The sequence below is a fragment of the Papio anubis genome, chromosome 12 (assembly GCF_008728515.1).
Source record: "Papio anubis isolate 15944 chromosome 12, Panubis1.0, whole genome shotgun sequence".
Classification (NCBI taxonomy): Eukaryota; Metazoa; Chordata; class Mammalia; order Primates; family Cercopithecidae; genus Papio; species Papio anubis.
In genome coordinates, this window is record NC_044987.1 from 33,159,749 (window position 1) to 33,173,973 (window position 14,225).

Genomic DNA, 14,225 nt, shown 5'->3' on the forward strand with positions numbered 1-14,225 from the left:
CAATAAGAAAAATCCCTAAAAGCTACATTATATTAAAGAGAAAAAACTAGATGACAAAATTAAAAATTAAAAGTATTTGCAAATGGTAATATAAGCCAGGTTTAGTTAAGTGTATATAGCCCCAAGGACACTAAAGTGTAGCAAATGAAGGTATATGTAAACTCTGAACAACTATATGCTAAACTGTAGAACCAAAGAAATGAGAACTGTAGCCATCAGCAATTAGTACATAAGGTTGAAGAATAATTCAAGGCACCTAAAAGGATATTTGGAGTAGAGAGTTATTGTGAAATATCACATAAAATAGAATTGCCAATATGTATGTACATATACATGTATCAAAATAATCAGGATAAATATATGAAAAGATTACATTTATAAAAATAAATGGGCTATTAAATTCATTCCTACATTAGTGTGAATTTCTTTCTCAGTTTAGATTAAGTATCACTTACGACTCCGAGGGAAATGAGACTTTGGTATAACGTCAGACACTATTTGTTGAATTCCCGACAGCCATCTCCCTACCCTTACTCCTTTCTAACTGAACCCCAGTTGTGTTCACATATTGATAGCAAAGGACTCAGAGCAGTAGACACAGCTGCAGAAGTTGAACCATGGTTAGTCTAATCAAATTCTTCTTTGAGTAACTCGTTTACTGGTGGACAGATGACTCAGTTCTAGCCAATACATCTTGATAGGATGTCTACGGAGTGGGCTTCTGGGTAAGAATTTTTCCCCCTGATTTGAAAAAATAATGTCAAGAGAAATTCTCCTTATTCCTAATTCTGCATGAGGTTATGTGAGGCTCTGATGCCTACAGCTTTAGTAGCCATCTTTGGATGCTGGGGACAAGGAAGAAAATAAAACCCAAGCTTCTGAGGTTAGCTCACTGAAAAGGCAGGGAGTCTGGGACTGTGAGACCATTACTGAGCCAATGATTCACCAACCCTAGGACTACTTTCCTCCAGACTTCTTGTTATGAGGGATAATAAACATCTATTATATAACTCACTTTTTGTTGAGTATCCTGTTACTTCAGCCAAAATATATACTATCTGACATGGGTATAAAAATCAGATATACTTTGCAGAATATTCAGTACATCTGTGGAAGGGACTGAGTAACCTAGTGGTTGTATGGGGCAGTGAACTTAGAAACCGAGGGAGCACCAGGAACGCCAGAGAAGTGACCTGTGTATACTCCTTCTCTCGCAGTATCCATCAAGTCCCAAGTTACACCTGAAATTAGCCCCATGTAAATATGGAAGAATTGCCTCAAGCTAGAATAACAGATATCAAATCCTATTTCTCAAACTTGTATGGACAGTAAAAATTTCCAACTAGCCAAGTCATAGGTCTGGATGGCCCAATATGCCCTTCTGAATGTGTTCGTATTTTCTCTAAGACAGCAGGCTTCAATTTCCTCATCTGTAAAATGGAGATAATAATACATATGTCATGAAGTTTTATGAGCATTACATATGACAGTGCAGAAAACAGAGTACAGCTTGGAAAATAACATACAAAGCAAGCTGTTTAATGACATAGTATAGGCAGATGTTTGTAAAAATGAATGAATGATTCCTTAGTTCACTATAAAAAGTGAAAAGCAAACATGACAAAACTGCATCATCTTTTCAAGTTTAAGGAAATTTCAGGACTTTCTTTGTATGCTATGCTCACTGTCATAGTGGATAGCCAACACCAAAGAGCAGCTTGTGCCAATATACATTTATCTGTGAAGACTATACCTATCATTGTATTCTTTTATTTTATAGTATTAATATGAAAATACTAATAGATAATGAGTACAGTGGCTCATACCTGTAATCCGAGCACTTTGACAGGTCAAGGTGGGCAGATCACCTGAGGTCAGGAGTTCAAGACCAGCCTGGCCAACATGGTGAAACCCCATCTCCACTAAAAATTAGCTGGGTGTGGTGGCATGTGCCTGTAGTCCCAGCTACTCAGAAGGCTGAGGCATGAGAATAACTTGAACCTAGGAGCAGAGGTTGCAGTAAGCTGACATCGCACCACTGCACTCCAGCCTGGGCAACAGAGAGAGATTCATCTCAAAGAAAGAAAGAAAATATACTATGTATACAGTGGCATTCATGATACCAAAATCAGATAAAGCATTACAAGAAAAGAAACCAACAGGCCGGTATTCCTAATGAGTGGAAATTTTAAAATTCTAAACAAGCTTTTAACAAATCAAAATGCAGTACATGAAAGTAATACATTATGATGAAGTGGAATTTAGCCAAAGAATACAAGGTTCATTTAACATTCAAAGTTCAAGGACTGTCATTCACTCTATTAACCAATTAAAAAAGAAAAACTGTATGATTATCTCAACGGATGCATAAATAAAATTTGACAAAAACCTACATCTACCCCTAATAAAATTTTCAGCAAACTCAGAGTAGAAGGGAATTTCTCCAACCTGAGAAGGGGTATCTATGAAAAACCTGCAGCAAACATCATGTTTAACGTTAAAAGACTGAATGGTTTCTTCCTAAAATCAACAAACTGGCAAGGATTCCCAACCTCATCACTCCAGCTAAAGATCAATTGTGTCTAAGAATGCACAATACAGAAATTCAGTATAATTATAAAATGGTCTCCAAAATTCCTGTCCCACTGTGGTACAGTATTTGTATAATTGCCTCTCCTTGAATGTGGACTTGACCACCAATATGATCGATGTCACTTCTGGGGATAATGTTACATTTGTGGCAAAAGGAAATGTGAAGATGTAATTCAGATCCCAAATCAGGGCAGGTGAGGTGGCTCGTGCCTGCATATCCCAGCACTTTGGGAAGTTGAGTGGGGAGGATCACTTGAACCCAGGAGTTTGGGAGCTGCCAGGGCAACACAGCAAGACTGACCCTATCTCCAAAAAAAAATAAGAAATAAAAATTTGCCAAGCATGGTGATACATGCCTATAGTCCTAGCTACTTGGGAGACTGAAGCAAGAAGATTGCTTGAGCCCAGGAGTTTGAGGTTGCAATGAGCCAAGATCATGCCACAACACTCCATCCTGGACAACAGAATGAGACTCTGCAAAAAAAAAAAAAAAAAAATCCCAAATCACTTTTGAATAATATGGGTATGGACATCATCTGGGAGGGTCTGACTTAATCAGGCAGAAACCGTTAAAAAGCTTGAGTAAAACTGTTTCCTGCTGACCTCAAAGAAGATGAAAGTCACGTGAGTTCTACAACTGCCAGTCACCTGAATAAGCCTAGATGCGCACCCTAAGCCACAGATGGCAACGCAGTGTTGGCTTATCCACTGATTGCAGCCATGTGAGCCCTAAGCAATGGATCCATCCAACCGATGCCCAGACTCCTGACCCATGGAAACTGTAAGATAATAACTGAGTGCTTTTTCAAGCTAGTAAGTTGTGGTACTTGCTGACTCAGCAATGGAAAGCTAATATATACACCATTCAAAATACCAGCAAAACTATGAAATAATTGGAGAGAAATCTGACAAAAGATATGAAAGACCTGTACACTGAAAGCTTGAAAACACTGCTGAGAGAAGGAGAGATATATTACCTGTATGAGTTGGAAGACTTAATTTTAGTGAGAAGCCAATTCTCTCCAAATTGATCTATAATTTCAACTCAATTCCAATCAAAATTTCAGAAGGGTTTTTTTTTTTTTTTTTTTTTTTTTTGCAGATATTAACAAACTGCTTCTAACATTTACATGAAAATGCAAACGATCTAGACAAAATAATTTTGGAAAAGAAGAATAAAGTTGGAGCACTAGTACATTAAGTATCCATGGGGGGAAGGAGGGTTCCACCCAGGAGGGAAGATGGTCTAGCCTTTAACTCTATGTCCTGCTGGGAAGGGGAGCCAGGTGGGGCTAAGGGCTCTTCCATTTTGGCATTTCCATTTCTGGGGAGGGGGTTCAAAGTCACCAACACCCTGAGAGCTGGAGTTCAGAAACAGAAGTAGGGGGCCACTGTTACCACTCTGCTTAGAAACTTTATGGGTTGCCTCTCATGCTATCTGTAGCTTCAGAGCACACCCTGGATCCTGTCTCTTCCCTCAACCAGCTGTGGGCTACCCCTCCTCACCCCCAGGGCTGGAAGGTTAGAGGCAGAACACTATCATTTACACAGACGGATTTAAAAAAAGAACAGCTTAAAAAATTACAGCTAATCAAGATAATGTATTGACATAAAAACTGTCCAATAATACAATTAAATGGAATGGAGGGTACAGAAACAGATCTCCACATAGCTGAATAACTAATTCTCAACAAAGGTACAAAGGAAATTAGTGAAGGCGTATTCTTTTCAGCAAATGGCGCTGAAACAACCTGATATCCAGATGCAAGAAAAGTGAATTTTGATCTAGACCTTATACCATATTAAAAAGTAACTTTAAAATGTACCACAGATACAAATGTAAAACCTAAAACTATAAAGCCAAAAGAAAACATGACAGAAAACATTTACGACCTTGGGTTTGGCAAGGAATATTCAGTTATGACACCAAAAGTATAATCCATAAAAATGTAAATAAAGAGGTTTTGTCAATATTAAAAACATCTGCTCTTCAAAAGATCCCATTAAGAGAACTTAAAGACAAGCCACAGGCTAGAAGAAACCACTTTCAAATCCCATATACGGCAATGGACTTCTATCAGAATTCATAAAGAACTCTGAAAATTCAACAACAACAAAACAACTCAATTTTTTTTTTTAAAAAAAGCAAACAAAAGATTTGAACAGACACAGAGATACACAGAAGAGGAATATATAAATATCACAAATAAGCACGTGAAAACATGATCAACATCATGAGTCATTAATGAAATGCACATTAAAACCATAATGAGATACCACTACCTACCTGTTAGAACTGCTAAAGTTAAAAATGCTGACTATACCAATTGTTGCCCAGCTTATGGAAGAATTAGAACTCTAATATACTGGGTGGAAATGTAAAATGATACAATCACTTTGGAAAATTGTTTGACAGTTAAATGTACATGTATTGTCTTGGTCCATTTGGGCTGCTGTAACAAAATACCATAAACTAGGTAGCTTATAAACAGCAGAAACTTATTTCTCATAGTTCAGGAGGCTGGGAAGTCCACAATAAAGGCGACAGATTTGATGTCTGGTGAAGACCTGCTTTGCAGTCCCTAGATGGCAACTTCTTACGGTGTACTCACATGGTAGAAGGGGCAAGGCAGCACTCCATGACCTAATCACTCCCCAACAGCCCCGCTTACTAAGACTAACACATTGATGATTAGGTTTCGACACACAGATTTGGGGAAAACACAGACACTCAGACCACAGCACCTACTAATTTATCCAGCCATTTTACTGCTAGGTGTTTACCAAGAAAAAATGAAAACACGTGTCCATGCAAAGACTTGTACAATATTTTCATAGTAGCTCTATCTATAATATCAAAAAATTGGAAACAACTCAGATATTTATCCACAGTTAAATACATAAACAAACTATAGTATATAAATAAAAATAATAAAAAGAATTAACTACTGATACATACTATAATTTAGCTGAATCTCAAAATAATTATGCTGAGTGAGAGAAACCAAATGAAAAAAGCATATACTGTATTATATACAATTCTAAGAAATAAAAACTAATTTATTTGGCATCCAGATCTTCATTTCTATACCAGCTTCCGATAAGAAGTCTCAAACTTCCTTGGGTAAATGGCTGATTCTACAACTGGGGCTGGAAATATACAAGATGAGCCTGTAGCATCTTGTAATACCACAGAGTAAGAAGGTCCACACATACACACAATACGGAGAGTGGGTCAAGAAGCACAGGAGTCAACTGAAAAAGCTCCCAATGCCAAACCTGGAAAATGTGAGCAACAAAGTATTCATGAATCCATACAGATATAAAGAAAAGACTGAATAAAGAAGTAAATGGGGGAGAAGAGGCAAATCTTCCACACAGAATTCCAAATAAATTATGTAGATACTCCACTCTAAAGGAGGGCTAGCATAACACCCTACTCCCCTACACTTCCTTAAGTGACTCATAATGATTTCCTTCCAAAGAGTAAAGAGGATGCAAAGATTCATAATGATTTCCTTCCAAAGAGTAAAGAGGATGCAAAAAGTCCCAAGGACTGTCAAGGTCATCAAATACAAGGAAAATCTGAGAAACTCTCACAGCCAAGAGGAGCCCAAGACATCATAGCAATTAAATGTGGTGTCCTGGATGGAATCCTGGAAAGGAAAAAGGACATTAAATGCAAATGAAGAAATTCTAAATAAACTGTGAATATTAGTTAATAACAATGTATCAGTATTAGTTCATTAATTGTAACAAATGTACCCTATTAATTTAAAATGCTAACAGAGAAAATTGTACAAATGATATATGAGCATCCTCTATATTATCTGCTCAATTTTTCTGTAAATCCAAAATTGTTCCCCAAAGTAAAATCTATTAATAAAACATTTAAAGGAAACAGACCTAAAAGGCATATGCATATGTATAATTTAATGTTTAATAAATTGTCGTAAATATTTTTTAAAACCTAATATATAGTGACAGAAAGCAGATTAGTGGCTTGCCAGAAAGTGGTGATTAGTACTAGGAGAAGGGGATGGGATAGAATAGTATGAAGGGATTTAAAAAGTGGCATGAGGAAACTTTTGGAGGCAAAGGGTATGTTTATCATTTTAACTTCACAGGTATAACAACAAATTATACAATTTAAATATATGCAGTTTATTATATGATAACTATATCTTGATAACATGGTTTTTTTTCCAAACGATAGAAAACATAACTTCCACATTTAAATCCTCTTCTCCAAAAACAGTCTTCAGGAATATTTGAAGTTAGCCCCATCACACCTGAATTTAATCAGTGAATTTTGTTTCATTCAACGATTCATACATTTGGGGAGTTCCTGTGCCAAAAATGCTAATCACTCAGCATCAAAATTTATGGAATAATGGTGATTTAGGACATGTTGGACATCTTTATTATTGTCTTCCCACGTCAAGATTTTCAATCTTTTGGAAACAACCTCCCGAGACATTCTGACAAGGGAATTATTATAACCAACCAAAATCAAGCCAAATACAGTTTGTCAGATTTAAAATGAAGCCAAGTGCCAATTTTACAGCAGCGACCGAGAAACCAAATTACATGGCATCTGACATTTAAAATCACACTCTTAAGAAGTCATTTGATGTCTTGGGTTTGGGTTACAGTACTTAACTTTGTAATACCGGGTAACCTTGTGCCTCAGTTTCCCCAGCTATGATATTGGGATAACAGTACCTATTTTGTGAGACTGCTGAAGGATTACAGTTAACACAGGTAAAGGGCTTAGAAGACTAACTGGCAATGCTGTCCTGATTTTACAAATTCTATACATTGTGTGGCATTAGCCATCAGGAAAATATAAATAAATCCGTGAGATACCATTTCCCGCACTTGGAGGGCTATAACAAAAAAGACAGATAAGAAGTGTTGTCAAAGATGTGAAGAAACTAGGACCCTTACACACTGCTGGTGGAAATGTAAGATGTACAATCATTAGAACCGTAGTCTGGCAGTTCCTCCAAAGACTAAACCTAGAGTTACCATATGACCCAGGAATTGCACACCTACGTATATACTTGGAGAAAGGAAAATACATGCTGCATAAAAACTTGCACATGAATATTCATTAGCAGGATTTTTCATGGTAGCCAAAAGGTGTAAACAACCCAAATGTCCAACAATTGATGGAGATGGATAAATAAAATGTGGTTTATCCATACAATGAAATATTATTTGTCAATAAAAAGAGTGAAGAAGTACTGATTCATGTGGAACATGGATGAACTTTGATCCAAAATAGCCAAATCACAAGTACAAAAAGCATATTAGTGGCAGCTGGGAGATTTAGGCAGAAATGTGGAGTAACTGCTAGTGTATATTGAGATTTTAGAGTTATACTAATGTTACAAAATTAATAGTGGGTGATGGTTGCACAACTCTGAGTACATGAAAAATCAATGATTGATACTTTGAGTGAGTCATATGATATTGGAATTACACCTCAATAAAGCACGGTAACTGTTTTAAGATAGGCTGGAAAGAGAAAGCCTGAAAACAACAATAACGATATTAATAAATTAGTTTACTTCTCTAGTCTCATATACTTCTGTGCCCACACTTGCTCCTGCTTTATTCAAAATGGTCCCCTTGCAGATGCCCTGTGAACATACTATACCTGCTTCCTGGAATTCTCTTTACCTTTCCTCTATCTGCCTAACTCCCACATATCTAAAATTAATCAGAGTAAACCACTTGCTAGAACAATCAACTCCAAATCCTAGTGATCTAACATGATAAAGGTTTGTTTCTCACTCATGTAGCTCCTCCCCAGATGATCGAGGGGTCCAGGCTTCTCACCTCTAGTGGCTCCCCCACCTCCTGGAGTCTTCTGTATTTTCTATACATGGTTGAGATAAACTATGAGTCATTAGCATAGCTAGACCTTGAGGCCCTATAAGAAAATTCGCAAATCATTCACTCTGTTTTGAACAAGGTATATTTAAGATGATGTTAAAATACCCAATGGTCTTGGGTCAAATATAGTTTATGACTGTTTATCTAAAATGTATATTGCAATACTCTTCCCTTCCTCTGCTGACTTCATGAATTTAGAGGGGATTCATTTTTATGAGTTCAAAGATAATTACTTTTCAGACTAAGAATATTTAGGGAAAAAAGTACCGTTCAACATCTCTACTGAGGATCGTATGATGTAGCACAGGGTATAAGCTGGAGCTAAAGGAAACTTTCCTTAAAGTGCTATTTACTAAAAATTGGAACACATTCTTTAGGATAAATCAAAGTATGGCACACAATATCCAAACTTCCATCATAGGTACACAGGTGTGACCATCTCCCACTCCCAAATTTCTTTGTCACGCTGAGGATTACTCAAGAGGAGCAAGACATGTTGGTTGCAGCAGGAGAAACTTGAAAGCATTCACTTTTATGGAACGCATAAGGGAGAAAATCTCTTAAAGTATTTAGAATCATCTTTGATACATTTATTATTTTAAAAGATAATGTAGTCAAATGTCTTCCTGTGTTAAATCTTTACAAAACTGAAATCTTAAAATGGTGACAAAAATTCTACTTCTGATAGAATCTATTCGTTTTTCCAATTAGATAGGGCATAATTCTTAATTTGCAAAACAAAATGGAATATGCTTATGAGGTTCCATCCCAAAGAACCTGCTATTGAGAGTAGCATTCAGAATAATGGGTGGAAATGCCAATTCCAGAGTTTCAGATCCTACCCCTAATTGGGGTAGGGAGGGGCTTTGGGCGGGGCCTCCCTAGAGGAGGAGGCGTTGTTAGAAAGCTGTCTGGCCAGTCCACAGCTGTCACTAATCGGGGTAAGCTTTGTTGTATTTGCGCGTGTGGGTGGCATTCTCAATGCGAACTAGCTTCACTTGTCATTTGAGTGAAATCTACAACCCGAGGCGGCTAGTGCTCCCGCACTGCTGGGAACTGAGATCTTCGGGGATGACTGTCGCCCGAGGTAGGGAGCCAGCAGAGGCACGACCCTTCCTGGGAATGGGCTGTACCGAGAGGTCCGACTAGCCCCAGGGTTTTAGTGAGAGAGGCAGTGGAACTCAGCGAGGGATTGAGAGCTTCACAGCATGCACGAGTTTGATGCCAGAGAAAAAGTCGGGAGATAAAGGAGTCGCGTGTCACTGAATTGCCGTCGCAGCCGCAGTCACTCAAGTGCCGGACCTGTGAGTACTCTGCGTCTCCAGTCCTCGGATAGAAGTCGGAGAACTCTCTTGGAGAACTCTCCGAGTTAGGAGACGAGATCCCTACAATAACTACTTTTTCTTGCGCTCCCCACTTGCCGCTCTCTGGGACAAACGACAGCCACCGTTCCCCTGACAACAGGATGGAGGCTAAGGGCAGGAGCTGACCAGCGCCGCCCTCCCGCCCCCCCCCCCCCCCCCCCGACCCGGGAGGTGGAGATCCCTCTGGTCCAGCCACATTCAACACCCACTTTCTCCTCCCTCTGCCCCTATATTCCCGAAACCCCCTCCTCCTTCCCTTTTCCCTCCTCCCTGGAGACGGGGGAGGAGAAAAGGAGAGTCCAGGTCGTCATGACTGAGCTGAAGGCAAAGGGTCCCCGGGCTCCCCACGTGGCGGGCGGCCCGCCCTCCCCCGAGGTCGGATCTCCACTGCTGTGTCGCCCAGCCGCAGGCCCGTTCCAAGGGAGCCAGACCTCGGACACCTTGCCTGAAGTTTCGGCCATACCTATCTCCCTGGACGGGCTACTCTTCCCTCGGCCCTGCCAGGGACAGGACCCCCTAGACGAAAAGACGCAGGACCAGCAGTCGCTGTCGGACGTGGAGGGCGCATATTCCAGAGCTGAAGCTACAAGGGGTACTGGAGGCAGCAGTTCTAGACCCCCAGAAAAGGACAGCGGACTGCTGCACAGTGTCTTGGACACTCTGTTGGCGCCCTCAGGTCCCGGGCAGAGCCAACCCAGCCCTCCCGCCTGCGAGGTCACCAGCTCTTGGTGCCTGTTTGGCCCCGAACTTCCTGAAGATCCACTGGCTGCCCCTGCCACCCAGAGGGTGTTGTCTCCGCTCATGAGCCGATCCGGGGGCAAGGCTGGAGACAGCTCCGGGACGGCAGCTGCCCATAAGGTGCTGCCCCGGGGCCTGTCACCATCCCGGCAGCTGCTGCTCCCAGCCTCTGGGAGCCCTCATTGGTCCGGGGCCCCAGTGAAGCCGTCTCCGCAGCCCACTGCGGTGGAGGTTGAGGAGGAGGATGGCTCTGAGTCCGAGGACTCTGCGGGTCCGCTTCTGAAGGGCAAACCTCGGGCTCTGGGTGGCGCGGCGGCTGGAGGAGGAGCCGCGGCTGTCCCGCCGGGGGCGGCCGCAGGAGGCGTCGCTCTGGTTCCCAAGGAAGATTCCCGCTTCTCAGCGCCCAGGGTCGCCCTGGTGGAGCAGGACGCGCCCATGGCGCCCGGGCGCTCCCCGCTGGCCACCACGACGATGGATTTCACCCACGTGCCCATCCTGCCTCTCAGTCACGCCTTATTGGCAGCCCGCACTCGGCAGCTGCTGGAAGAGGAGAGCTACGACGGTGGCGCCGGGGCCGCTAGCGCCTTTGCCCCGCCGCGGAGTTCACCCTCTGCCTCATCCACTCCGGTCGCTGTCGGCGACTTCCCCGACTGCGCGTACCCGCCCGACGCCGATCCCAAGGACGACGCGTACCCTCTCTATGGCGACTTCCAGCCGCCCGCTCTAAAGATCAAGGAGGAGGAGGAAGGCGCGGAGGTCTCCGCGCGCTCCCCGCGTTCCTACCTGGTGGCCGGTGCCAACCCCGCCGCCTTTCCGGATTTCCCGCTGGGGCCACCGCCCCCGCTGCCGCCGCGAGCGCCCCCATCCAGACCCGGGGAAGCGGCAGTGACGGCCGCACCAGCCGGTGCCTCAGTGTCGTCCGCGTCCTCCTCGGGGTCGACCCTGGAGTGCATCCTGTACAAAGCGGAGGGCGCGCCGCCCCAGCAGGGCCCGTTCGCGCCGCCGCCCTGCAAGGCGCCGGGCGCGGGCGGCTGCCTGCTCCCGCGGGATGGCCTGCCCTCCACCTCCGCCTCTGCCGCCGCCGCCGGGGCGGCCCCCGCGCTCTACCCTGCACTCGGCCTCAACGGGCTCCCGCAGCTCGGCTACCAGGCCGCCGTGCTCAAGGAGGGCCTGCAGCAGGTCTACCCGCCCTATCTCAACTACCTGAGGTGAGGGCCCGGGGCGGGGCGCGCCCAGCGCGTCCGGGAGTAGCGGTTCCGCTGGCGGCAGCCGCCAACCCTCAGCCCCAGCCCCGGCGCACCGCTGCGCTCCCCCGGGCGGCCGGAGGGGGTGGGCAGCGGGACACAGCACAGGGGCAGTTGCCTCCCTTCTTCTTCCCTCCTCTCCTCACTCTTGGGGACACGAAGGTGGGCGCAGAATATACTATTTTGGGGCCGTGCCTGCCTGAAAGCTGTTTTTTTGTTTTTTGTTTTTTTTAAAACTTTCCGAATCTTCCAGATTCCGAAGCAGAACCAACCCTGATTTAAAACGTGCAGCGTCACACTAGGTCCGCTGTAGCCCAGCGGGGCAGAAAGTGCGCGGCGAGTTGGGGGCTTTATGAAATGCTTCTTGCTTAGAAGAAGGACGTTTACCAGGAGTGCCTGTCTTGGAGAGGAGTTAAGGCACCGTTGCCCCGGGAGGGGTGGGACTTGAGAGGTGGCCGGCCAGAACCGAAAGCTGCACCATCTTAGGGATTTGAACACTTTAATGGCTCAGTTTTCTTAAGAATCTCAAGATTAAAGTTAAGTTCACGTGGGAGATGTTTAAACTGTGGATTTAAACACCTATCACTGCATTGCACCGTTTTCTAATTATTGCTTGCGATTCACTACAACTTTTTTTTTTCATGCAGGTTTAAAAAACACTAATTTGCATACTGAAGTAATGGAATGTAAAAAAAAGAATGCTCTGTTTGGAATCTTATGTTGTGAATAGGCAAAACAGTGTCAGTGTATTGGACAATACTTTCAAATGACAAACATATACTTGTTTAAGTAAGCAATGATTACAGGGTTGTGTTTTAGAAACTCAAAACCAAAACATTGCAAAGTACCATCGAACTTTTAAAGCCAAACCATATTTGTTTTGACCCAGCATACACACAGGAAGGACATAACATTTCATTTGTCAAAGACTAAATCGTTTCTATATAAAGAGTTTTGTAGAAAGATTTCTTTTTAACTGACTTTAGCTTTCCAGAACATAATATTATACAGTAATAATTGTTCTTTTATATTGGTGCTACTGATGAATGGCTGATCATTTGCAAGTGTATTGAATCCAGTTACAGGTAGTCTATTACCAAGTTTAGTTTGCATGTCTTTCAAGTGTATATATACAGTTCTGTTTTTAAAATTTCCTTTCACCATGTCAATTCTGGTTTAAGAAACCTTTAGTATTAGATAGTGGTGCACTTAAAAATAAATGGAGTACTTTGTTTTGCATTTCAAGGCCGGATTCAGAAGCCAGCCAGAGCCCACAATACAGCTTCGAGTCATTACCTCAGAAGATTTGTTTAATCTGTGGGGATGAAGCATCAGGCTGTCATTATGGTGTCCTTACCTGTGGGAGCTGTAAGGTCTTCTTTAAAAGGGCAATGGAAGGTAGGCTCCTTTCCCCTGATCCTTTATTATTGCTTTAATTGTAAATGGAGATCATCTATTATTGTATAGATTTCAATTATTCCTTGTTTCTTCTAAGAAATGGTGATATTTCCATATAATTTAAAATATATGATGACATTTAAACAATATGTTTTTACTTATGATACTCAAGATTGAATGTGGTTGGGTATTATAATAGCATACTCTTTAACTACACTTTCAGTATTAGACATAAGTCTTAAAAATCTTGAGGAAAGTGCTTCTATTGTTCCTTAACTGCTTAGCTTTCAGGAAACAGCTTCGTTCTAATAGTACTTTTATATATCTATTATGTAGCTATATATGTACGCAGTACTTTAAAATTTTGATTAAAAGAAAAATGGTAGTTGACACATATGTACCTGTATGCGTATACATATTTGCCTATACATACACGAACATATATCACAACATATATATGATGCAGTTAGTTTTCTACATGATACTGTCTTTTGACTACATGAATATTTATGTAATATTTACAAAATACTAATGCTAAACAAATTTTTAAATTCTCTTTTTGTTCAGTATATTTTTGTAAGTGTATAAGGACAGCATTAAACAGTTTAAAACAAAAAATCTGGCCATCACAGTAACATAATCTCTAAAGAAGTATTTTGCTTTAAGTAAAACTTTCATGTTTTTAAACTCATTGAACTTACATGCTTAATGATTTCAGCTTTACTTGCATAGTGTGTTTCAGACTTTTTCAAAGTAAATATTTTTTAATTTATTTCTACCTGAACTCTAAGCAGCCAAACATCTTTACAGTTGAAGATAAAAATACATTGAAAGAGTTCACATTTTAATACTAGCAATAAATGTGTTGTATAAGTATGTAAAATGGAGCTTAGGGTTCCCTCTGGAGTGCTGAGATCACACCTAGACAAGGAACCAAAGATCTGAATGTTGGCTTTTTGTCTCCTGTTCTGAGGTTGTTTATTTG

General features: G+C 41.9%; 1 protein-coding gene across 3 annotated transcripts in view; it reads left to right on the top strand.

The window, feature by feature from the left end:
- The first annotated feature begins 10,099 nt into the window (after window positions 1–10,099).
- Window positions 10,100–14,225, top strand: part of PGR (progesterone receptor) — a 98,535-nt gene continuing 94,409 nt past the window's right edge. For 2 of the 3 annotated variants that reach the window (XR_002516906.2, XM_021925345.2), the window contains exons 1-2: window positions 10,100–11,806; window positions 13,089–13,240. Coding sequence is in view for 2 of the 3 variants with exons in the window: in XM_021925345.2 (XP_021781037.2) it covers window positions 10,170–11,806; window positions 13,089–13,240 (1,789 nt within the window). In the remaining variant the exon portion in view is untranslated. 3 annotated transcript variants of the gene reach the window in all.